Source organism: Zootoca vivipara, chromosome 4, assembly GCF_963506605.1.
Source record: "Zootoca vivipara chromosome 4, rZooViv1.1, whole genome shotgun sequence".
Lineage (NCBI taxonomy): Eukaryota > Metazoa > Chordata > Lepidosauria > Squamata > Lacertidae > Zootoca > Zootoca vivipara.
Window position 1 is genome coordinate 98,787,329 of NC_083279.1, and position 26,202 is coordinate 98,813,530.

General features: G+C 48.4%; 1 protein-coding gene across 14 annotated transcripts in view; it reads left to right on the forward strand.

The window, feature by feature from the left end:
• The window catches only part of ARAP1 (ArfGAP with RhoGAP domain, ankyrin repeat and PH domain 1), a 135,669-nt gene extending 110,737 nt beyond the window's left edge, over positions 1 to 24,932 (forward strand). For 10 of the 14 annotated variants that reach the window (XM_060273980.1, XM_060273982.1, XM_060273981.1 and 7 more), the window contains 12 exons: positions 2,976 to 3,081; positions 4,197 to 4,344; positions 5,691 to 5,777; positions 7,034 to 7,102; positions 11,421 to 11,538; positions 12,874 to 12,987; positions 15,143 to 15,285; positions 16,603 to 16,685; positions 17,851 to 17,901; positions 18,944 to 19,007; positions 19,239 to 19,394; positions 23,747 to 24,932. In XM_060273980.1, coding sequence (XP_060129963.1) covers positions 2,976 to 3,081; positions 4,197 to 4,344; positions 5,691 to 5,777; positions 7,034 to 7,102; positions 11,421 to 11,538; positions 12,874 to 12,987; positions 15,143 to 15,285; positions 16,603 to 16,685; positions 17,851 to 17,901; positions 18,944 to 19,007; positions 19,239 to 19,394; positions 23,747 to 23,767 — 1,160 coding nt within the window. In that variant the 3' untranslated portion in view covers positions 23,768 to 24,932. Of the gene's footprint in view, positions 1 to 2,975; positions 3,082 to 4,196; positions 4,345 to 5,690; positions 5,778 to 7,033; positions 7,103 to 11,420; positions 11,539 to 12,873; positions 12,988 to 15,142; positions 15,286 to 16,602; positions 16,686 to 17,850; positions 17,902 to 18,943; positions 19,008 to 19,238; positions 19,395 to 20,976; positions 21,017 to 23,746 lie in introns of those variants that run through there. The other 4 variants (XM_060273976.1, XM_060273984.1, XM_060273979.1 and 1 more) reach the window with 2 other exon arrangements.
• Positions 24,933 to 26,202: the final 1,270 nt, after the last annotated feature.

Below are 26,202 nucleotides of genomic sequence, written 5' to 3' on the forward strand. Positions count from 1 at the left end.
TTCCTGCCTTGCAGGGGGTTGGACTAGATGACCTTCGGGTCCCTTCCAACTCTATGATTCTATGATTATGAAATTCAGCTATATGCTGTAGGTTAGGTCAGTTGATCTGTCTCGCCTGGAATGCAGAATAAGGCAATCTTTCAAGACCTGGGAGAGACAGCATTCTTGCGGCTCAGTTGGTAGAGAATGAGACTCTTAACAGCAGGGTCATAGAATTGGAAGAGACCACAAGGGCCATCCAGTCCAACCCCCTGCCAAGCAGGAAACACCATCAAAGCATTCCTGACAGATGACCGTCAAGCCTCCGCTTAAAGACCTCCAAAGAAGGAGACTCCACCACACTCCTTGGAAGCAAATTCCACTGTCGAACAGCTCTTACTGTCAGGAAGTTCTTCCTAATGTTTAGGTGGAATCTTCTTTCTTGTAGTTTGAATCCATTGCTCCGTGTCCGCTTCTCTGGAGCAGCAGAAAACAACCTTTCTCCCTCCTCTATATGACACCCTTTTATATATTTGAACATGGCTATCATATCACCCCTTAACCTTCTCTTCTCCAGGCTAAACATACCCAGCTCCCTATGCCGTTCCTCATAAGGCATTGTTTCCATGGGTCATGGGTCATGAGTTCGAGTCCCATGTTGGGTCCCTAAACAGGGCTGCCTTCAGATGTCTTCTAAAAGTCTGGTAGTTGTTTTTCTCTTTGACATCTGGTGAGAGGGCTTTGCAGCTTAAGCTGTTTTCCTCTCTCTCTTTATTTTTTTATTTATGCTTTTCAGGTTTATTCATTTCACTAATTTTACTATCATTTTGACATTTCAAAACTTGACTTCCTTCCCCCTCTTTCTGCAGTTCCTTACATTTATTTTTAATATCTTCTGCCTATCCAAATTAACTTCATATCCTCCTTTATTTATCTACTTTAAATATATACTCTTACAAAACTGCAGGTTATTACAATAATGTTCTTACCTGTTTACAGTTTACCTGTAAATATTCAATAAGCCATTTCCATTCCTTTATATAAAAAAGTTTGTTATCTCGATTCCTTTTTTTTTTTTTAGAAAAAATTTTATTTGAAAATTTGATAAAACAATACACTACATCTTCGAATCGGTCCAAGAACATTCTTGTACATTTTTTGAATATCGAAATTATGAAATATCAGAAGAGAAAAGAAAAGTAAGAAGAGAGAGGGAGAGGTGAAGTGTGAGTAAAGAAGGTGATGTAGAACCATTGGAAGGGGGGGAGTAGGCAAATATCAAAAAAAGAAAGAAAAAAAGAGATGAAAATAAGTGCACGAAAGAAAAAAAAAAGGAGAAGGAAGGAACAAGAAAAGAGAGAAATAAGGGTAAGAGGGGAGAGGGGAGGGGGAAAAGAAAGCAAAAAAAAAAAAAGATTATATAAAGGTCCACTTGAGAAAGATCATCTCAAGGGCATAGTGCTTCCACCGCTTTCAGCACAGTATTTCTTGTTACATTTTCATCCTCCTGTTAAAAATATTTCAATAAACATTTTACCTTTAAATCTATCTAACAATATATACTGTATATACGCTACTCATCCTTACAAGGTTATTCCAAACATAGCCATGTTTTTGTCCCCTTGTCTGTTTTCATTAAGTAGTCATTTAAACATTCCCATTGTTTTTTAATCCTGTTTTTTGGTTTTTGTCGTATTGTATCTGTGAGTTTCGCCAACTCCAGATATTCGCATAATTTGTTTACCCATTCCCCTTTTGTTGGTATAAGGGTACCTTTCCAATATTTAGCAAGTAACATTCTGGCGGCTGTCGTCGCATATAGAAATATATTGGTTCTGTCATATGGTATTTCACTACTTAGGATGCCCAGAAGGTAGGATTCTGCTTTTTTAGAAAATGCTATTTTTATTAACTTTTGGATTTCCGTATGTATCATGTCCCAGTATTTTTGCATGTCTGGGCATGTCCACCACATATGAAACAGGGAGCCGACCGCGCTTTGGCACCTCCAACATTTGTTGCTCATGTTTTTGTTCATTTTTGCTAGCCTGTACCAAGTACCATCTGTGGTGGAGTTTCATAAAGTTCTCTCTTAGAGAGTAACAAGATGTGAACTTTATACTATTCTTCCAAAATTTCTTCCAATCGTCTAAGCCTATTTCGTATCCAATATCTTGTTCCCATTTGCACATATTTTTGTTTTTCACTTCATAATTTGTTTCTGATTCTTCTAAAAGTCTATACACTTTGGAAAGTAATTTTTCGTTACAATTCAAAATTTCTTTTTCAAATCGTGTTGACTTATTTTCAAACCCCCTAGTGCTTTTATCTTTTTCGAATGTTGCCTTAATTTGGAAATATTCCAACCAAGATACACCTTTATCTTTCAATTCCTCATAGCTTTTCAGAATAATATCCCCATTTTCAATTTCAGTTATTTCCCTGTATGTCAGCCAATTTTCTTTTTTATAACAATTTAGGGTTGCATTCGCTTCCAGCGGCGACAGCCACCATGGTGTTCTTCCTATTATTCTTTCTCTTGTTCTTTCCCACACTTCTAATAATGCTCTCCTAATCGTATGGTTTTTAAATCCTTTGTGATTTTTGCTCTTATCATACATCATATAGCCATGCCAGCTGTAAATTTTGTTGTACCCTTCCAACTCCAGGGTGTCAGTTGTTTTTAAAACACACCACTCCCTCAACCAAGTCCAACAGGCCGCTTCAAAGTACCTTTTCAGGTCCGGTAATGCAAAACCTCCAGCTTCTTTCGGGCTAATTAGCGTCTCCATTTTCATCCTCGCCTTCTTGCCCTGCCATATAAAATCCGCCAGATCTTTCTGCCAGTCCTTCAGGTATTTAGTTCCAATTATTATCGGTATATTTTGAAACAAAAAAAGGATCTTGGGTAGAGCTATCATTTTTATCATGGAAACTTTCCCCCAGATGGAAAGATTCATCTCGATTCCTTATTTGCATCTCTCTCACCCTTCCAGCCATCGAAGACGACAAGGAGAAGGTCGGCCGCTATCGGAAGCTCCTCAACAGCCTCCCTGCGGTCAACAGAGCCACGGTGAAAGCGCTGATCAATCACCTGTACAGGTGAGAAGGGCATCGCAGATCTCAGGCCGCCCTTCTGCCTAGGCCACCCGCCTTGGCTGGACCTGACTCTGCACCTTCTAGTTGGCCAGAACACCTGGGTGGAGAGGGGGTGCCTGGACGCAGAAGTCCCTGTGGGTGTGTGGCTGCAAGGGAGCAAAGCAAAGAATCACCTGGGCCTGCCTCTGATGGTTGTCAGTCAGGCATCGCCCCCCCCCCCAGCTGTCACCCGGGGGAATCCGTTCCATCCGGCTGTGTCAGCAGGAGAAAAAGGACGCAGGCGGCCCATTTGCTGGAGGCTTCTGCCCCTGATTTGGGCTAGCTGGTACTTATAGCAGCAATAGGTTAGAAATGGACATCTGAGATTTGCTTTTTCCTCTTCCCTCCCCATCCGTTTCCCCTTGTGTGTCATGGGTATTTTGTTTCGTTTAAAAAAAATGGGGGGGGGAGATTGCAGTTAAGCTGCTCTTGGAGCCTTTTTGGCTGAAGAGTGGGGGGACATACAGGAAGCCCCTCCCCATTTACAAAGGGGTTACATTCCGAGGCACTGTGCGCTTCAGTGAAAACACGTATAATTGAAACTCGTCGAAAAAGCTTGCAAGTACCCTGGTCTGCTCCTGTTCTGCCCTTTTAGTGACATTTCCGGGTCGCTTTTGGGTTCGTCACACACATAATTGAATGCACATAAATGGGGGGGGGGGCAATGTCTGCAAATAAATAAATAAATAAATAAATAATAAACCAAACAAACCATCCTAATAAATAACAAAATAATAAACAAAATAAATTGTATATATAATAAAATAAACCCTCCAAACAAACAAACAAACAAACAGATAAAGAACTAAATAAATCCTCCAAATAAATAAATATTAATATAAATAAATCCTACAAATAAGTGAACAATAAAAATAAAAATAAACCCTCCAAATAAATGAATAGAAAAAATTAAAAAAATAAATCCTACAAATAAATAAAATAAATCACCCCCTGCAATATATTGATAGATATCCCCAGCCCCTGGCCTAAGGCATCGCCCCCTTTGAGGCTCTTCTCGCTGGACAGAGAGCAAGACAGCCCCCCCCCATTTCCCAGCAGCCGCTTTGCCTCCCTCGCAGGGTCCAGTGCTTCTCGGACATGAACCAGATGACCACACACAACCTGGCCATTGTCTTTGGGCCGACACTCTTCCAGACGGACGGCAAGGACTACAAGGCGGGGCGCGTGGTGGAGGACCTCATTCGGTGCTACGTGGACATTTTCAGCGTACGTTCGGCCGGGGGACGGGGGGCGGACAGATGCCTTGCCCTCTGGGATGGGAGGGGGGCCAGGCTGGAGCAGGGTCGGGAGGGGGGCTGCCAGTGGGACATACCCCCTCCGCCTGTCACTGGGCAGGACTGGGACTCCCCAGGGTGGGCTATGTCCTGCTTGGAGGGAAAGCACCCAGCAGGGAATCCTGGAAGACTCAGGACCAGTAAAAGAAAGTCCTTCTTCACGCAGCGCATAGTCGTAGAATAATAGAATCGTAGAGTTGGGGGGACCCCGGGGGTCCTCTAGTCCAACCCCCTGCAAGGCAGGGATCTTAGCTAAAGCATCCATAGTTGGTACCTCGTGTTGCGTCACCTCCAGGTTATGGAATCTTTGGGTTTCAGCCATGGCAAACCCGGAAGTGTATACTTCCCGGTTTCGCCCCTCGCGCATGCGCAGAAGCGCTCTATCGCATGCACAGAAGCGGCGCCTCTAGTTAATTGATTTTTCGGGGTGCACGCAGCACCCTGGAACGAATTACATCCATAACCAGAGGTACCACTGTAGTTTGAATGAATCACATAGTTTGAATGAATGGAAGACATAGTTTGAATGAATGGAACACATAGTTTGAATGAATGGAACACGTTGTTTGAATGAATGGAACACGTTGTTTGAATGAATGGAACATGTTGTTTGAATGAATGGAGCACATAGTTTGAATGAATGGAGCACATAGTTTGAATGAATCTCACGGAGGGCACAGACTTAGGGGGCCTTTGGTCAACTTCAGGGCCCCCCCCCCATTCTTAGGACATGCTCCCCCTCACAAGCCCCAGGGCCAAGGCAGGTCACCCAGCTCCCATTCCTGGTCTGGTCTTGAGTGGGTCGAGTGCTTCGCCTTAAATGCAAAGAGGTTTCTTGCCCAGCACTCTGGAGGGCATCAGCTGAGCTCTCAAGCACTTCCCCCGTCTGTTTCACCTTTCGTTGGCACCCGTCTGCCTCGAGGGACAACGGAAAAGTGTGCCATCGGGGGCGAAGCCAAGCGGTTGGAGACTCCGATGTGGGAGAGACATGTTTTGCTGCAGCGGAGCAGAAATTTCTTCTCTCTGCTCTGCAAAGGCAATGGATTGCCCGTGAAAAAGAGGCTGGCTTGAAACATTTCAGGGGGAAAACCAAGCCTGACTCGCCTGAAACTGCTGCCGCTGTTTTCCTGGATCCCCATCGCAACGATTTGACACTGATTTTCTTTCCTGGCAGAAGCAAAGCCTTGGCCTCCGCCCCCCGCCCCCCGCCCCCCGCCCCCCGTCCCCGGCTTGGTTTCTCCTCTTTAGTCTTCTCTCTCTTTCTCAAATGCTCGGCAGGTGGACGAGGAGGAGATGAGGAAGCAGCAGGAGGAGATCACGGCCATCATGAAGATGCGTGAGGCCGGTTCCTCTAGTGCAACTCAGGTGAGATGGAGTAGGGTTAGGGTTGGGCGGGGAAGCAGAGGCATAATAACAAGGCTGCCCTCCTTTTCTCCTTCTCTGCACCAATCTTGATAAGAATAATAATTTATTATTTATACCCCGCCCATCTGGCTGGGTTTCTCTAGCCACTCAGGGTGGCTTCCAACAGAAGTATTAAAATTCAATAATCTATTGACCATTAAATGCTTCCCTAAAGAGGACTGCCTTCAGATGTCTTCTAAATGTCATGTACTGGTAGCTGTTTATTTCTTTGATATCTGGTGGGAGGGTGTTCCACAGAGCGGGTGCCACCACCGAGAAGGCCCTCTGCCTCGTTCCCTGTACCCTCACTTCTTGCAGGGAGGGAACCGCCAGAAGGCCCTCGGAGCTGGACCTCAGTGTCTGGGTAGAATGATGGGGGTGGAGACGCTCCTTCAGGTATACTGGACCGAGGCCGTTTAGGGCTTTCAAGGTCAGCACCAACACTTTGAATTGTGCTCGGAGGCATACTGGGAGCCAATGTAGGTCTTTCAGGACTGGTGTTATGTGGTCTCGGCAGCCACTCTTAAGTCACCCGTCTAGCTGCCGCATTCTGGATTAGTTGCAGTTTCCGAGTCACCTTCAAAGGTAGCCCCACGTAGAGCGCACTGCAGTAGTCCAAGCGGGAGATAACCAGAGCATGCACCACTCTGGTGAGACAGTCTGCAGGCAGGTAGGGTCTCAGCCTGTGTACCGGATGGAGCTAGTAGACAGCTGCCCTGGACACAGAATTGACCTGTGCCTCCATGTCCATGTACGGCTGTGAGTCCAAAAGGATTCCCAGGCTGCGCATCTGGTCCTTCAGGGGCACAGTTACGCCATTCAGGACCAGGGAGTCCCCCACACCCACATGCCCCCTGTCCCCAAAAAGAGTACTTCTGTCTTGTCAGGATTCAACAGTTGTGTTGATGGGGAGCTGGAGGCAGCCTGGCAAAACCCTCCTCATTTGCATGGTCTGGTCCCACACTTGATCTTCTGGACGAAGATGGGGACAGGAAATTAAATGTTGGTTCTAAGGTTGTTTTCAGTGCAATGTCCAGTTTAAGGCCTTTGCTCGGAGCTTTCATTCTTGGCAGAAATCCTCTGTCCTTCTAAGTACATGTTTTGGACTCCAGCTCCCATCATCCCTGGCTTCTGGGGCTGCTGGGAGTTGTAGTCCAACAGCGCCTCGAATGCCTGGGACCTGCTGCCTTTTTCACCCCGTTTCCTTCTCCACTCAGCAAGCTGGAGACTTCATCTGCACAGTGTACCTGGAGGAGAAGAAGACGGAAGCAGAGCAGCACATCAAGGTACGTGGAGGGAGGGTCAGAGAGGAGACCCACGAAGGGCTCGGTCGCACGGGGAGGAGGCAGCCCCCTTGGTGGCTGATGTCTCTGGTGGGAGAGAAACCGGCCTCTCTTGGCAAGCCATTGGGGGGGGGGAGCACAGTGGTGGGACGTTGTCTGTGTGTTGGCAAGGATGGGGAAACGATTAGACAACTGGGCCAGTTGTCTAACAGATTAGACAACTGGGCCAAAGCAAACAAGATGATGGACTGCAGCTGAACATTATCCAGAAGGTCCCTGGTCCCTCACCCCAATCCCAATGGCCACACTTCAAATCCCGCCATGATGCAACAGAGCACATCTTTGAACATCAGGTTCAAGCTCCTCTCTGAAGCATCACGCATCCTCTTTGCAATTGGCCCTAATAAGCAGCAACAGTCTTATTCAACATCTCTATCAATGACTTGGATGATGGGCTTGAGGGCATCCTGAGCAAGTTTGCAGATGACACAAAATTAGGAGGGGTGGCTAATACCCCAGAGGACAGGATCACACTTCAAAATGACCGTAACAGATTAGACAACTGGGCCAAAGCAAACAAGATGGATTTTAACAGGGAGAAATGTAAAGTACTACACTTGGGCAAAAAAAATGAAAGGCACAAATACAGGATGGGAGACACCTGGCTTGAGAGCAGTACATGTGAAAAGGATCTAGGAGTCTTGGTAGACCACAAACTTGACATGAGTCAACAGTGTGATGCAGCAGCTAAAAAAGCCAATGCAATTCTGGGCTGCATCAATAGGAGTATAGCATCTAGATCAAGGGAAGTAATAGTACCACTGTATTCTGCTCTGGTCAGACCTCACCTGGAGTACTGTGTCCAGTTCTGGGCACCACAGTTCAAGAAGGATACTGACAAGCTGGAACGTGTCCAGAGGAGGGCAACCAAAATGGTCAAAGGCCTGGAAACGATGCCTTATGAGGAACGGCTTAGGGAGCTGGGTATGTTTAGCCTGGAGAAGAGGAGGTTAAGGGGTGATATGATAGCCATGTTCAAATATATAAAAGGGTGTCATATAGAGGAGGGAGAAAGGTTGTTTTCTGCTGCTCCAGAGAAGCGGACACGGAGCAATGGATTCAAACTTCAAGAAAGAAGATTCCACCTAAACATTAGGAAGAACTTCCTGACAGTAAGAGCTGTTTGGCAGTGGAATTTGCTACCAAGGAGTGTGGTGGAGTCTCCTTCTTTGGAGGTCTTTAAGCAGAGGCTTGACAGGCATATGTCAAGAATGCTTTGATGGTGTTTCCTGCTTGGCAGGGGGTTGGACTGGATGGCCCTTGTGGTCTCCTCCAACTCTATGATTCTATGAGAGAAAAACCAGTTGCACCCACAAGAGCTGGGGGAACTTAGGGCTGCCATATTTCAAGCAGTAAAATATGGACAGAAGATATGAACAGAAATATTTCACAAAACTGAAATATGGACAGAAAAGTTGTGTTGTTGTTTTTTTGGCAAAGTTGTGGAGCCGTTGTTGAGCTCTTTTTACGGGAAACTGACATGGGCTGCCGGACGTCCGGATTTTCTCGAACGTTTTCTCGATTTCCACCCAGACGCCGCTGCCCACTGCAGTCTTCCAGATATGTCCAGGAAATCTGGGATGTATAGCAATCCTAACCACATTTGGATCACAGCATACAAAAGAGTGGCCCTGTGTTTATGGTGTGTGGGTTTTGTTTTTGTTTTGCTTTGTTTTGATCCATTGTATTTCTTTTTTAAAAACAACAACACATTTTACAGGTGAAACTCGGAAAATTAGAATATCGTCAAAAAGTCCATTTATTTCAGTAATGCAACTTATTATTTTTTACTTTTCATTTAATTTTTACAAATGCTTTCTTTTGGAAATTCCACAGTAATAAAAGAAATAGTTACAATTATACAAAAATAAACATCACTATTACATTTCATTAATTACATTCCATTTATAATTGACCCCCCCTAATGACAAATAATTACAATTACAACAAATCAAGGCTTGACATATCTTGCTTTGCATGTCATGCATCTATCTCATATATTGGTTTCACCTTTTAAGTTGCATTACTGAAATAAATGCACTTTTCGACCATATTCTAATTTTCCGAGTTTCACCTGTATTTACAATTTTCAGTTTTGCAACACAAAAACACATTACACAATTTAATTCCTCTCATTGTCATTGACTTTCCTTCCCCATCTTCTGTGCTTAATTATAGTCTCCCCTATTCAACTGCATATCCAAAATACCCCTTTGCCCTTTTATTTTCACCCTCTTTATCTTATTTTGTTATTTCTCTCTCTGCTCCAATTACTCTAACCCTGCTATTGTTTTGAGATGTTTACTACAATAATTCTTTATATATTCTTCAATTTTCCCCATTCTTTCTTTAAAAACTCCCTTCTCTTGGTCTTGAATTCTGCTTCTGAGTTCAGCCGTTTCAGCACATTCCCACAATTTCGTCTGCCATCCCTGATATATTGTATTTCTTTGCCGCTGTTCATTCAAATGAATCTCAAAGCGGCTTGCAAACAATAAATACCCGTGTTTCTCCTAAAATAAGACACGTCTTATATTTATTTTTCCTATAAAAAAACACATCGCGGCTTATTTTCGGGGGATGTCTTATTTTTTATTAAGCATGGTACAGCATTGCTACTGTAAGTATGTTACGGGGCTTTCTTGCACCGCCCGCTGAGCCCACTGCTGGGTCCCTGGGCTTGACGTGGTGCGGCGCGGCGTGGCTGGGGCTGCTGCCGGCTCCTGCCGGGTCCTGCGGCTTTGTGCGCCGCCCGCTGAGCCCACTGCTGGGTCCCTGGGCTTGACGCGGTGCGGCGCGGCACGGCACGGCTGGGGCTGCTGCCGGCTCCTGCGGCTTCGCGCGCCGCCCGCTGAGCCCACTGCTGGGTCCCTGGGCTTGGTGCGGCGCGGCTGGGGCTGCTGCCGGCTCCTGCTGGCTGCTGCGGCTTTGCGCGCCGCCCGCTGAGCCCACTGCTGGGTCCCTGGGCTTGACGCGGTGCGGCGCGGTGCGGCGCGGCGTGGCTGGGGCTGCTGCCGGCTCCTGCCGGCTGCTGCGGCTTCGCGCGCCGCCCACTGCTGGGTCCCTGGGCTTGACGCGGTGCGGCGCGGCGCGGCTGGGGCTGCTACCGGCTTCTGCCGGCTGCTGCGACTTCGCGCGCCACCCGCTGAGCCCACTGCTGGGTCCCTGGGCTTGACGCGGCGCGGCGCGGTGCGGTGCGGCTGGGGCTGCTGCCGGCTCCTGCCGGCTGCTGCGGCTTCGCGCACCGCCCGCTGCCGGGTCCTGGGGCCCGTTCAGTCGGAGCTCGGCACGTCGCTGTGCTGGGGCTCCCGCTGGGCTGGGGCGCGGCGCGGCGCGCGCTGCTGCATTTGCCGGCTCCCGCTGGGTTGGGTAGGTACCGGTACCCCCAACATGTCTTATTTTGGGGGGATGTCTTATATTTTTTTGCCTTTAAAAGATCGTGCCATGGCTTATTTTAGAGGCACGTCTTATTTTAGGAGAAACACGGTAGCAGTCTCATAAGAAAACAATGGAACTTCACAAATATGGCATTAATCATATATATTAATTAACCAGCCTCCTTAGCCCTGCTCCCCTTTTCCCATTTCTTAAGTGTTGGTAAAGCACACTTATTTTTAAAACTTTATGTATTGCATTCATATTTGTTGTTGTTTAGTCATGTCCGACTCTTCGTGACCCCATGGACCATAGCACGCCAGGCACTCCTGTCTTCCACTGCCTCCCGCAGTTTGGTCAAACTCATGTTCGTAGCTTCGAGAACACTGTCCAACCATCTCATCCTCTGTCGTCCCCTTCTCCTAGTGCCCTCCATCTTTCCCAACATCAGGGTCTTTTCCAAGGATTCTTCTCTTCTCATGAGGTGGCCAAAGTATTGGAGCCTCAGCTTCAGGAATCATATAATTGTAGAATTGCAGACAGGACCAGATTTAGGTTAGTATTGGAGCCTTAGCTTCACGATCTGTCCTTGCATTCATATATCCCGCCTTTTTCTCCGAGGAGCATACAACATGGTTCTCCACCTTCCTCATTTAACCTCCACAACGACCCTTCAAGGTGGGTTAGGCTGACAGTCATCGACTAGCCCGCTGAGCTTCATAGCCAAGTGAGAAATTTGAATCCTGATCTCCCAGGATGCTATAAAAGCTAGCGGTTGTGATGTCAGCTACCGTGTCCCATAGCATTAGGATGCCACCTTCTTATTTGAAACGCTGAGGAGGGGGTGTGTCCTTTATTCACCCCACCACACCTTCTCCGTCTCCAGATCCCGGCCACCATGACTGCGGAAGAACTGACCTTCGAAATCTTGGACCGGCGGAAAATCGTCATGAAGGAGAAAGAGTTCTGGAGCTGCTTCGAAGTCAATGAGCGGGAGGAGGCAGGTAGGCGACCTCTGGGGGACTCCGGTGCTCAGAGCATCCTCTTCCCTGGGGGCAGACCCACCCCCTGTTCGGAGGGACCCCCTTGGAAGTGCCACAAAAGATGCGCCTCTCTGGTGGCCCCCTGCCTAAACTCTGCAGCGGGTTTTCTTCCGTCGCGATGTTGGAGGCAACTTGCCCAATCTGAACTTCAGCAGTCTTGGGTTCCCCAGGTGCCTTGGTTGTCGAACGTAATCCGTTCCGGAAGACCATTCGGCTTCTGAAACGTTTGAGAACCGAGGCTTAGTGGACGGTCCGCAGAATCCATTGAGAAAATGGAGAAATGTGCCTCCTTCTGAGGCGTGTTCGAAAACAGAAGCAATTACCATATTTCTAATAATAATAATAATAATAATAATAATAATAATAATAATAATAATACCCTGCCCATATCTGGCTGGGTTTCCCCAGCCACTCTGGGCGGCTTCCAACAGAAAAATAAAACACAGTAATCTATTAAACATTAAAAGCCTCCCTTCTAAAAGTCTGGTAGTTGTTTTCCTCTTTGACATCTGTTGGGAGGGCATTCCACAGGGCGGGTGCCACCACCGAGAAGGCCCTCTGCCTAGTTCTCTGCAACTTGGCTTCTCTCAACGAGGGAACCGCCAGAAGGCCCTCAGTGCTGGACCTCAGTGTCCGGCAATTTCTACGTGTTATAACACGCCCCCTTGTATAAGACACACCCTATTTGGGGGGTTCAGGATTAAGAAAATGGGGAGAGATTGCCCCTGTGTATAAGGCTACCCCCCTTTTAACATTTTTTAGTAAAAAAAAAAAACCTAGTCTCATACGCGGAAAAGTACGGTATTTCTGGGGTTTTGGCATTTGAAAGCGGAAACATTCAGCTTCCGAGATGCCCGAAAACCGAGGTTCCACTGTATAGGGGCACCTCCTCGCCTTTGTTGCGTGGCAAAGGGAATTTCAAATGAGCGACTTAGCAGGGGCCTCCTTGGAATGCGCAAAGAGCAACATCTCAGGCGAAAAGGAAGCACCAGGGCCACATACACAGCAGCAAATTCATTCCTGCGTCTTCAGAAGACAATCTGGCTCCTTTTTGCGTGCCATCTGACCCAAAAAATGGCCACCAGGTATTGCGTTTTGGTGGCTGTAACCCTGATTTAAGGAGCCACGGGCACCTAGCTTATACTGTACATCGTGTGTTTCTAACACTGCCGCAGAGTTATGCTTGCACATCCATATGTTTTTCTGCCACTCCTCTCTCTCTCTCTCTTTCTGTATTTTCTCCTTGGAAAGTCTTATTTACCCTCCAGTTTCTCTCTTTCTCTCTCTCGCACGCAGAACGGCCTCTGCACTACAGCGAGAAGGTCCTTCCCATCCTGCACAGCCTGGGCAAGGACAGCTACCTGGTGGTGAAAAAGCAGCTCTCGATGGAGAACATGCTCCTCTATCTAGGTAGGTAGGCAGGGGCAGAGGAAGCCCATTGCCACACAGAGGGAAGGGGCAGACCTGGAGCGAGACCCCGAGGTTGTAGCAGAGAGCAGAGGGAAGACATGGACCCCGGGGTGCAGGAAATTCCAGGCTAGGGATCATGAGGAAAGGAGCTGGAAACAAAACTGCCCATATCAAAACACATTTCATTTCATTTCATTTCCCACTTTTAATTTGTATACGGTGGTACCTCGGTTCTCGAATATCTCCGTTGATGAACGTTTTGGAACCCTAATGCCGAAAACCTGGAAGTAGACTTTCGAACGTGCCTCGGAAGTCGAACGGCTTCCGCTGACTTGTTTTTCAATTTTCTCTATTGAATTTGCAGGCTGCCCTTTGCGCCTCGGTTTTCAAACGTTTCGGAAGTCGAACGGTCTTCCGGAACGGATGACATTCGAGAACCGAGGTACCACACTACCTCTTTTCTCTTATTACTATACACCAGGCATCCCCAAACTGCGGCCCTCCAGATGTTTTGGCCTACAACTCCCATGATCCCTAGCTAACAGGTCCAGTGGTCGAGGAAGATGGGAATTGTAGTCCAAAACATCTGGAGGGCCGAAGTTTGGGGGTGCCTGCTATACACATATACACTATGTATTACACATGCGGTTTGTGGCAGCAAAACAGGCAGCACAGATCACCCCCCTTGGAATAATCTGACCCAATATAACGATGTCATAATTTTAAAATAAAGAACTTGTATCGAATGACGTAATGTTCAATAATCCACTAGGATACAATCGTACACAATGCAATTAAGTCTCAAAATATTGGTAAACAGCAATTGAACGGAAATTCACTTGTAGCAATTGCAATAAAGAATTATGAAACTACCCTCAGTGAAAATAATAGCAAGTCGCAATGCATGAAACACCACCTTACAGACTCCCCTACGAGGAAAGGTTGCAGGGTTTGGGACTTTTCAGTTTAGGGAAAAGGCAAATAAGTGATGATATGATTGAAGTTTGTAAAAGGATGCCTAGCATAGCGTAAGTGTCACTGAGCGACCCTGTGCTTCAATATTTGTCTAAGAAATAAAATCATGGCACAATTTTTTAAAAAAATAACCAGTCATCATCATCATCACTTTTAATTTGTGTACCGTCTTTCTGTTTTACAATACCCAAGGCGGTTTACAAGCTGAAGAAACAAAGAATGTACACCTTATAAACAATCTAATCCAATACAAAAATGTGATAATAAAACATAACTTACATCAAAGGAAGTAATATTCAACAATCCATTAGGATAGTACAGAGTAATATTAAATATCAGCATATAAAAATTAAACAGAAATCCACTCTTAACAATTATAATAAATAATTTCTAAACTATAATCAATAAAACAGCGGCAGTCATTTGAGCTGTGCCTTTTAGATGACGTTTAATTTATGAGATACCTTTCCAGGAAGGGCAGTTTGCCAAACCCGGCTCTCGGTATCTTTAAGAAGGAGGAATTGGACATGTTTTTCAAAGTGAATAAAGAGAAGGTACCTCAGTGGCTCTTAACTTATGGAGCCTCCAGAGCTGGGAGCAGTATACACCTGAGTCCCAAATGCTCGCGATGAACAACAGGGGACGACCACCGTGGGGCTCCCACAACAAGCCTGCTAAGCCTCTGTGTTGCACCCGTTTGAGGGCAGGGGAACGGGAGAGCTGACCCCCCCCCCAAAAAAACCCCAAGGGATAGCTCAATTGGTAGAATATGAGACTCCTTTTTTTTATTCGAAGAATTTCATTTATTAAAAAGTGGTGTAAAGAAGAAAAGGAGGGGGGGAGGAAAATGTGAATGAAAAGAAATACTCAATTACATTTCCATATTAAGAGCATGAGACTCTTATCCTCAGGGTTGTGGGTTCGAGTCCTATGTTGGGCAAAAGATTCCTGCATTGCAGGGGCTGGACTAGATGGCCCTCTTGGTCCCTTCCAACTCTGCAATCCCATGATCCCCCCACTTCTCTTTTAACCTACGGAGTTGCCCTTCAGCAATTGCTGACCGGCCCTTGCCGCCTCCCTCCTCCGTTGCCCCCATAAGCCCTGCCATGGTGCTAGTCCTCAGTTGCTTGGCGCCCCCACCCACCCCCTCCAGCTTCCTGATGCCTTTGTTCTTCCCCAGCCAGCAAGGTGGGCGACAGCAAGCATGGCATGATGAAGTTCCGGGAGGAGAAGAACGTGCTGGGCGTGGGGCTCAGCACCGGCTTCCACGACCGATACTTCATCCTCAACAGCAGCTGCCTGCGCCTCTACAAGGAAGTCCGGGTACGTGCAGAGGTCCCCTTGCCAAACCTCTCCAGGAGTGAGCCTCGTCGCCTGCTGGTTCTGAGAGTCGGGCCAGCATCATGTGGCTGGCAGAAGCCATGGCGGCTCCCAGGCACTTAATGTCCATTTTGCATTTTGTTTAGCCTGGGAGAAGAGAAGGTTAAGGGGTGATATGATAGCCATGTTCAAATATATAAAAGGATGTCATATAGAGGAGGGAGACAGGTTGTTTTCTGCTGCTCCAGAGAAGCGGACACGGAGCAATGGATTCAAGCTACAAGAAAAAAGTTTCCACCTAAACATTAGGAAGAACTTCCTGACAGTAAGAGCTGTTCGGCAGTGGATTTTGCTGCCAAGGAGTGTGGTGGAGTCTCCTTCTTTGGAGGTCTTTAAGCGGAGGCTTGACAGCCATCTGTCAGGAATGCTTTGATGGTGTTTCCTGCTTGGCAGGGGGTTGGACTGGATGGCCCTTGTGGTCTCTTCCAACTCTATGATTCTATGATTCTAAGAGCCCAGCTCTTGAAAGACCTACGTTGGCTCCCAGGATGTTTCTGAGCACAATTCAAAGTGTTGGTGCTGACATTGAAAGCCCTAAACCAGGGCTTTGAAGGACCAGGTGCGCAGCCTGGGAGTCAATTCTGTGTCCAGGGCGGCTGTCTACCAGCTCCATCTTGTACGCAGGCTGAGACCCTACCTGCCTGCAGACTGACTTGCCAGAGTGGTGCATGCTCTGGTTATCTCCCGCTTGGACTACTGCAATGCGCTCTACGTGGGGCTACCTTTGAAGGTGACCCGGAAACTACAACTAATCCAGAATGCGGCAGCTAGACTAGTGACTGGGAGCGGCCGCCGAGACCACGTAACACCGGTCTTGAAAGACCTACATTGGCTCCCAGTACGTTTCCGAGCTCAATTTAAAGTGTTGGTGCTGACCTTTAAAGCCCTAAATGGCCTTGGCCCTGTAGACCTGAAGGAGCGTCTCCACCCGCATCGTTCTGCCCGGACACTGAGATCCAGCGCTCTGAGGGCCTTCTGGCAGTTCCCTCACTGCAAGAAGCCAAGTTACAGGGAACTAGGCAGAGGGCCTTCTCGGTAGTGGCTCCCTCCCTGTGAAACTCCCTCCCATCAGATGCCAAGGAAATGAACAACTATCTGATGTTTTTAATCAGAGGTTGGATGGGCACCTGTGATTTCTGCATTTCAGGGGGTTGGACTAGATGACCCTTGGGGTCCCTTCCAGCTCTACAATTTTATGACGATGAGTCGTAGAATTGTAAATTCCCTTTCTGCTCTCTCACTCTTCCCCTTCTTCTCCAGAGCCACAAACCAGAGAAAGAATGGCCAGTGAAGAACCTGAAGATCTACCTGGGAATAAAGAAGAAAGTCCGTCCTCCGAGCTGGTGAGGGTCTGCTCTGAGTTCAAGTCCTGCTGCCTCTTCATCTATGCCAGTCTCATCCTGGCAGGACACCTCTTTATCTGTGCTGAATTTTTGTAAGCGCAACTCGCCCTTCTCCCCCAAAGGGGTTCTGCTTTCAGAACCTTCAGGATCGGAGAATCAGAGAATTTTAGAGTTAATGGGTCCCCCAAGGGCCATCTAGTCCAACCCCCTGCAGCCCATAGCGATGTTTCATTATGTTTATGTGTTCTGCATGAAACATCCCAGAGTGACTGCGGCAACCTAGTTGGATGCATGGGGTAAATAATAATAATAATAATAATAATAATAATAATAATAATAATAATAATAATAATAATATTCTCATCATCACCATATTCAGGGGAGTGCCTCCCACATCTCTGCATGAGTCCCTGAGCCTAAACTCTGGCATGGCTGTAGCCAAGGGGGCAGGGGGGCAATAAATAAATACATAAATACAGATAGCTCAGTTCCGGTTACGCCTATGGACATGTCCCCTCCCCCCATCCTTCCTGTCAATTGGAAGATTCAGAGCCGATAAAAGAAAACCCTTCTTTGTGCAGCGCAGAGTTAAACTGTGGAACTCTCTGCCACAGGAGACAGTGATACACCTAGGACGACTAGGAGAGGGCTATCGAGGGCCATACTCTGCCTCCATTGTCAGAGACAGCAATGCTTCTCAACACCAGTTACCGGAAACCACAGGAGGGGAGAGCCGTTCTTGGGCTCAGATCCTGCTTGTGGGCTTTGCACCGCGAGAACAGGAGGCTGGGCTGGTTGGGCCCCTGGCCTGATCCTGCGGGCTCTGCTTACTTGTTCTTCTCGAGCTCATGCACAACCTGCCCTCGGCCGCCAGGTGGCAAAGCTGCTTCACAAGACACACAGCTCTGTTAAGTGGTACCAGTTGAGCACCGAGTTCCTCCTCCTTCCGGGGGAAACTTTTGAGGGCCTGAAGAAACACACCCACAGGGCTCTCAGCTGATGGAAGGACCCTGATTTTGTTGCATAGAATCATAGAGTTAGAAGAAACCCCCAGGGGAAACATTTTCCCCAAGGCAGCACAAAAAATGGGATGGAGGCGGCTGGTGTGTTTGCTGGCTTTCTCTCTGTTGACTCTTTCTCCCCCACCCCCACCCCTCTTTTCCAGCTGGGGGTTCACCGTCTTCTTTGAGAATGAGAAGCTGGAGAAGCAGCAATGGTAAGCGGCTGATGGAGAATGGCCGATGGGTGGTCAGACCCACAATTGTGGCTTTGTGCTTGTTTGTTTCGAGCCCATCCCATCCCGATAAAAGCTGGGGGAATTCATTTTTATTTATTTTGTAAAATTCATATACCACCTGGTGGGTGGGGTGGATCAGAGCAGTTTACAAAAAAAGATAAATCAATAAAATTTAAGAAAAATTGGCAGCAATAATTTATGGCTTTCGAAAAAGTTTGGTAGGCAGGAGGCGAAGAGGTGTTGGGCACAACTCCTGATACATCCCTCCCTCCTTTTCATTTTGTAATGATTTACCCCCCCCCCCCAATGGTTTTATCTGTTCCTGTGAGCCACCTTGTGTCCCCAACCTGAGGGAAAGCAAGGTATAAATAACTATAAGCACACAGTGGTACCTTGGTTCTCAAACATAATCCATTCTGGAAGCCCATTCCAAAACCAAAGCGTTCCAAAACCAAGGTGCGCTTTCCCATAGAAAGTAATGCAAAACGGATTAATCCATTCCAGACTTTTAAAAACAACCCCTAAAACAGCAATTGAACCTGGATTTTACTACCTAACGAGACCATTGATCCATAAAATGAAAGCAATAATCAATGTACTGTACTATAAAATAAGTAAGACAGTATTGTAGATGATAAAATTCTTGAGTATTTTTTTTTCTTACCTGCACTGGCGATAGTCATTGTTTGGATGGGGGGATTTTATCCATTTCTGCAGTCACACAATCAATCAATCGTGTTCCACACAGTGACAAAAACAAATAACCGAAAAAAGCCTCAAAAACGCAAAATAAATAGCGAAAACAAAAGCGCCAAACTTTGACTTCTGAAATGTTCAAAAACCAAGGCGCAGCTTCCGATTGGTGCAGGCACCCCAGAAACAATAGCCGACAGCCGTGTCGGACGTTCGGCTTCCAAAAACCATTTGAAAACCAGAACCCTTACTTCTAGGTTTTTGGAGTTTGGGAACCAAGGCGTTTTGAGTACCAAGGTACCACTGTCATAATCTTTTCCCCACACAGGTATCTCTGCTGTGACACGCAGATGGAGTTGCGGGGCTGGTTTGCCACCTTCCTCTCTGTGCAGGTAAGTGGAGGGGATTCTCGGCCTGACCTACCTCGCAGGGTTGTTGCAGGGGGTTGGGCTAGATGGCCCCTGGGGCCCTTTCCAACTTTACAATGCTAGGATTCTCTGAGGGTGAAGCAGGAGGGGGAGAACTGGCCTGCCAGTAGCCGCCTGGCCTGATCCAGCTTGTCCCTTCTTCGTGCTCCCCGCGTTGCTCCTTGTGACCTTTTCTTCCCTCTCTCGCCTTCCCAGCACGGCGGGAACATCTGGCCGCCGGAGTCCTCCAAGGTTCGGGCATCCCGGACACAGCAGGATTCCCGGCTGGGGAACATCTCCCTGATCCCTCTGCGAGGAAACGAGAACGAGATGAGGAACAGCGTTGCGGCATTCGCAGCCGACCCCCTGACGGTGAGGGCAAGGCAGAGGTTGCCCGCATTGTGCTGGACACCAGGCACCTAGAGGGAGGGCAGCAGGCGAGGGACGGCTACTCAGCTCTGCATCCTGGTTGGAGGTCCCCCAGCCGAGACTTCCGTGCTCTGCTTTTTTGCTCTAAGAAGCCAGCATTGTGGAGTTGGGAGGGACTTCCAAGGCTCATCAAGTCCAACCCCCTCCGATGCTGGTTTCCGCCTGCGGCACAGAGGCCCCAAAAGCAAAGTCTAGGTCCCAGTTTGAACCTCCGTCACGGCCCTGGGCGGTCTCAGTCCGTTCCTAAGCTTCCGGTCCCTGGGAAGAGGCAGTCCCTGTCGCAGCGGCCCAGACCCCTGAGGCCAACAAGGAAATGGCACCCGCCAGGGCGAGTGAAGATCTACATCAGGGACAAGGGTGGGGGAATAAAGCTCCTCTTTGGGATCTGCTGCCCCTGTGGATCTTGCCGCTGGAAGCGATTGCCTTGCCTTGCCTGATGGGTGGTCCGGCCCTGAGCAGGGGGTTAGATTAGATGACCTCCGGCAGTACCTTCCAGCGCCAAAATCCTGCAATTCTGCATAGGGAGCCAGTCATCCTCTCTGCATCCTGAGCTCACATTTCCCAAGTCCCTTCCCACCCTAGCCACCAAGTCTCCATGCTCAGCCCCTTTTCCCCGCTCTCCCTTTCACCCTCTTCTTTAGTTCTCTGTCCTGCTGCCTTGCCTACACAGTTTCTCCCAAGAGCTCACAAGGGGCCGTTTTCTTGCTGCATCAGTCGAAAGGCAGCCCCACAAGCCTGATCTCTTTCAGCTAGATAGTATTTCTAGAAGCCCACAAGCAAAGCATGAGGGCAACAACCCTCTCCCCAGTTCTTTGTCTCCAGGATAGACTGCCACTGAACATGGAAGCTCCACCTTGCTGCCGTTATCTGTTTGTTTGTTTCTTGCAGGGTTTCCCCAGCTGTTTCCTCCCGCTGTTTTTGGACTACAACTCCCATCATCCTTAGCTAGCTGAACCAGTGGCCAGGGATGATGGGAACTGTAGTCCCAAAACAGCTGGAGACCCAAGTTGGGGAAACCTTGATTTATTGCAGGCATCCCCAAACTGCGGCCCTCCAGATGTTTTGGCCTACAACTCCCATGATCCCTAGCTAACAGGACCAGTGGTCAGGGATGATGGGAATTGTAGTCCAAAACATCTGGAGGGCCGAAGTTTGGGGATGCCTGATTTATTGCATTTCCACCCCACCTTTCCTCCAAGGAACTCGAGGTGGCGTAAGTAGCCCTCCTCCTCCTCCTCCTCTTATCTTCATAACAACTACCCTGCGAGGTAGGTTCGGCTGAGAGTGAGTGGCTTATACAGGGTCACACCTGGAAAGCTCCATGGCCAAGTGGGGGGATTTGAACCCCGGTCTCTCCCAGGTCCTAGTCTGACACTCTGACCACTACACCACACTGCCTCTCAAGCCTGTAGGCTTTCTGGACCAAAGAAATAAGCCAGGCCCAGCTGCGTGTGCGGTGGACAGGAGGACAGGAGGACAGGAAGGCGACTTCTTCCTTTCTAAGCTTGTCTCCTTTCCTCTCCAGCTCCTTCGGGATGTATGAAACCGGACACCAAGCGTAGCAGGTAACTATTGTCTCACTGGGCCACGGATGCCAACTTACCCTCCGCACACACACACCCCGGCAGTCCGCAGGGCTGCTGAGAAGAGACCTGGTCAGCCAACGCCCAGTTTTGGAAGGACCACTGAGGTCTCTCTTACTCCTCTTGACCAAAAGGTTTCTGAAAGCTACAACATAGAATCATAGAGTTGGAAGAGACCACAAGGGCCATCCAGTCCAACCCCCTGCCAAGCAGGAAACACCATCAAAGCATTCTTGACATATGGCTGTCAAGCCTCTGCTTAAAGACCTCCAAAGAAAGAGACTCCACCACACTCCTTGGCAGCAAATTCCACTGCCGAACAGCTCTTACTGTCAGGAAGTTCTTCCTAATGTTTAGGTGGAATCTTCTTTCTTGTAGTTTGAATCCATCGCCCCGTGTCCGCTTCTCTGGAGCAGCAGAAAACAACCTCCCTCCCTCCTCTATATGACATCCTTTTATATACAGTGGAACCTCGGTTTATGAACACCTCGGTTTATGGATTTTCGGTTTATGAACGCTGCGGACCCATCTGGAACGGATTAATTCACTTTCCATTACTTTTAATGGGAAAGTTCGCTTCAGTTTATGAACGCTTCAGTTTATGAACAGACTTCCGGAACCAATTACACCCATATTTCAGTTTATGAACGCTTCAGTTTAAGTACTCCGCGGACCCGTCTGGAACGGATTAATCCACTTTCCATTACTTTCAATGGGAAAGTTCGCTTCAGGTTATGAACGGTTACTCCGCAGACCGTCTGGAACGGATTAATCCACTTTCCATTACTTTCAATGGGAAAGTTCGCTTCAGTTTATGAACGCTTCAGTTTATGAACAGACTTCCGGAACCAATTGTGTTCATAAACCGAGGTACCACTGTATTTGAACATGGCTATCATATCACCCCTTAACCTTCTCTTCTCCAGGCTAAACATACCCAGCTCCCTAAGCCGTTCCTCATAAGGCATTGTTTCCAGGCCTTTGACCATTTTGGTTGCCCTCTTCTGGACACGTTCCAGCTTGTCAGTATCCTTCTTGAACTGTGGTGCCCAGAACTGGACACAGTACTCCAGGTGAGGTCTGACCAGAGCAGAATACAGTGGTACTATTACTTCCCTGGATCTAGATGCTATACTCCTATTGATGCAGCCCAGAATTGCATTGGCTTTTTTAGCTGCTGCATCCTGCCTTAGGAGCAGTTTTGCACCAAAGACGAGTGACTATTGCTCTTCTAGGTAGCATCAACTGAAGTCCACTGGCCAGATCAAGGGAAGTCATAGTCCCACTGTATTCTGCCGTGGTCAGACCACATCTAGAGTCCTGTATCCAATTCTGGGTACCACAATACAAGAAGGATGTTGACAAGCTGGAGGGTGGGCAGAGGAGGGTGACCAAGAGGATCCAGGTTCCGGAAACCAAGCATGATTAGGAACGGTTGAAGGAATTGGGTATGTTTAGCCTGGAGAACAGAAGACTGAGAGGAGAGATGAGAGCCATCTTCAAATATCTCAAGGACCGTCACATGGAAGAGGGATCAAGCTTGCTCCGGAGACTAGGACCCAAACCAGTGGCTTCGATTTCCAAGGAAAGAGATTCCGACTAAACATCAGGAAGAACTCTTTGACCGTATGAGCTGTTCGGAAGCTTGCAGAAGTTGGTGAACTCTCCTTCCTTGGAGGTTCTTGTTGTTGTTTAGTCGTTTAGTCGTGTCCGACTCTTCGTGACCCCATGGACCATAGCACGCCAGGCACTCCTGTCTTGCACTGCCTCCCAGAGTTTGGTCAAACTCATGTTCGTAGCTTCGAGAACACTGTCCAACCACCTCGTCCTCTGTCGTCCCCTTCTCCTAGTGCCCTCAATCTTTCCCAACATCAGGGTCTTTTCCAAGGATTCTTCTCTTCTCATGAGGTGGCCAAAGTATTGGAGCCTCAGCTTCACGATCTGTCCTTCCAGTGAGCACTTAGGGCTGATTTCCTTCAGAATGGAGAGGTTTGATCCTCTCAAGAGTCTCCTCCAGCACCATAATTCAAAAGCATCAATTCTTCGGCGATCAGCCTTCTTTCTGGTCCAGCTCTCACTTCCATACATCACTACTGGGAAAACCATAGCTTTAACTATACGGACCTTTGTCGGCAAGGTGATGTCTCTGCTTTTTAAGATGCTGTCTAGGTTTGTCATTGCTTTTCTCCCAAGAAGCAGGCGTCTTTTAATTTTGTGACTGCTGTCACCGTCTGCAGTGATCAAGGAGCCCAAGAAAGTAAAATGGAGGTTCTTAAGCAGGTGCTTTAGCTGAGATTCCTGCATTGCATTGGACTAGATGAGCCTTGGGGTTCCTTCCAACTCTACAGTTTTATGATTCCATGACTCTTCAGAGATTTGAAGGTAGCTGTTTCATCACTTCTCAGTTTTCTCTTCTCCAGGCAAAATATCCCCAATTCCTTCAACTGTTCCTCATCAGAGTTGGCTCCCACACCCGTGATCATCTCGACCACACTCCCCTGAACACATGCTCACTCATCTTCTTCTCACCCTGGCCCTAGATCCTCTTAAAATATACCGGTGGGACCCGTGTCCAAGGACCCCCACTGCAAAAGGTTCTGCCGCATCCCTGCGCATCGTTCCCCAGTGCTCTGCCTCCGTTGGCCGTGCTCTCTTCAGAAACCCGCCTGTCCTTCTTGGGTGTTAATTTGATGTCTCTCTTTCTGCCCGCAGGATGGTTGGCCAAAGTCCTAGGAGGTGAAGGAGCTGTCCAAAAACGAAGAGCCCTTGGCTGGTCCAGCGGGAAAGGAAGGGGGGGGGATGCTCAGGAACAAAGCCTGCCCTCTGGGGGACTCCGCATCTCCTTGCAAGGCTGAGCCAAGGACTCCCAAAGGGAATGAGGGAGGTTTCTTCAAAGACAGCCCTGGAGACGCTGGGAAATTGATAAGCCGACTGGAGAAGGAGCACCGTGAACCCAAGACAACCCCCCGGGAGGATGCTGCACCTCTGATCAACATGTGCCAAATTCCCTACCGAACCAGCATCGCTCCTGCCCCCTGTCCTTTCCTGGTGGCTTTCGCCACGGGCGCCACTCGCCCACTGCATCTTTCTTCTTTTGGATTGCGCAGGAACCGTGGGACGCCTCCCCTGGCCACGGAAGGACAGCATGGATTCTGAGCCCTCTCTGGAGGCGCTCCAGGGCTTTGCCAACCAACTTTTTTGTTCTCCTTGAGAAACGGGGGGCAGAGAGGATTGTGACCATTTTGGATCCGGCCGAGGACTTCCTGGCAGAATCCCTGGCAGTATCACACAGGAAAATCCTGCCGGATCAGGCCAGTGACTCGTCTAGCCCTGCATCCTGTTCTCGCAGGCGCCAAGCAGATGCCTCGGGGGGGGGGGGGGACAGCAAGCAGGATTTGAACACGAGAGCGCACTTGCTTTGTGGGGACTGGTATTCAGAAGCATCTCTGCTTCCTGCTCTCGCTCCGGAGAGCTGGCAGGAGAAATGCTCTTGGCCGCCTTCCTCTGCCCTCTCTCCACGTGGCTTTTTGCCAACCCCTTTGCCTTGACCTGGCGGGTCGACCTGTTGCGGTCGCGGGTGCTGAGAACTTCTGTCCATCTCCCTCGACAAGACTGGGTGCTCGTTTTTGGTACCCGGGTGGATGGAGGAGGGATAAAGGAGCATCGCCAGAGCCACCGAGCAGCAGCGCTGGGTGCAAAGAGGTGCTTCTCGCCCACCTCTGTTTGGACAGGGAGGAGGCCAGCGAGGCTTAATGCCTGGGAAAATCCCCCTGCCTTCTTCGTCTGATGCTGGGAAACTGGGGGGAAAGCAGGCAGGCAGAATCTTTCCTTAAGAGCAACACCTCTTCTTGTCGTCGTCTTTTTTTGTAATGTTAATAAATACCATTGGAGAATCCTGTGTCGTGGTGTCTCTGACATTTTATCTGGGGTTGCTGAACACCCGAGATGGAGGTTTTTATAGAATTGTAGGGCTGGAAGCCCTACAATTTAGTCGCACCCGCTGCTATGCGGGGGGTCACAGTTTTGCTAGAGGGCTGTCGCCGAGATACTGATCGAGGATTGCGAAGGGGAGGAGGGAGACAGATTTCTTACTTTTTAATTTTTTTTTGCATTTGTACCTACCCCACGGGACCCAGGTGGCGCTGTGGGTTAAACCACTGAGCCTAGGGCTTGCTGATCAGAAGGTCGGCGGTTCGAATCCCCATGACGGGGTGAGCTCCCGTTGCTTGGTCCCAGCTCCTGCCAACCTAGCAGTTCGAAAGCACGTCAAAATGCAAGTAGATAAATAGGAACCGCTACAGCGGGAAGGTAAACGGCGTTTCCATGTGCTGCTCTGGTTTGCCAGAAGCGGCTTTGTCATGCTGGCCACATGACCTGGAAGCTGTATGCTGGCTCCCTCGGCCAATAATGCGAGATGAGCGCGCAACCCCAGAGTCGGTCACAACTGGACCTAATGGTCAGGGGTCCCTTTACCTTTTACCTACCCCACGTTTTTCTGCAAGGAGCTCGCTTTCTTGACTCTGAACCTCCTTCCAACCCTGCAGTTCTGTGATTCCCTGCCTTAGTTGCTTTGTGGGAGCAAATTCCATGGTTTAACCAGTGACCTGTGGCTGAGCAGTGATTTGGGCAGAGCGAACTATATGTGCCCCTTTCTGCGCTACAGTTCCCACACCCCGTGAGGCCATGTTTGCGTTTTACGTTTTACGTTTTAAAAAAAACAACCAAAAAAGGGAGAGGAATAGCAATACAGAAGCTCTTTAAAGAAGGTAAGATTAAAAATTCTGGTGAAATTAAAAAGATCTTCACCTGGCACAGGAAAAAGTGCAATTCCAGTGCCAGGCAAACCTGTCTGAAGAGGGCATCCTACAGCCACAGAGGCTTTCTCTGATAGCCACCTGCCAAACTTTGGTTGACACTATACTGGCTGCAAAGCATTCTATAATATTTTCCCCATCTCAGCCTCCACTCTTGTTTTGGGGAAATTTTGGGGTTCGAGCTCAGCCAGTTTAAACTGTCTTGGGGACTCCACTCTGGATTTGTGTAGTCTATGGCTACCAGATTTTTTTCAATGAATCTGGAGACACTTAAAAAAAATAATTGCATGCTTTATTATCCTAAATTACATCTATACATCACTCTTGAGAAGTTTGGAGGAGGAGAGAAACCTG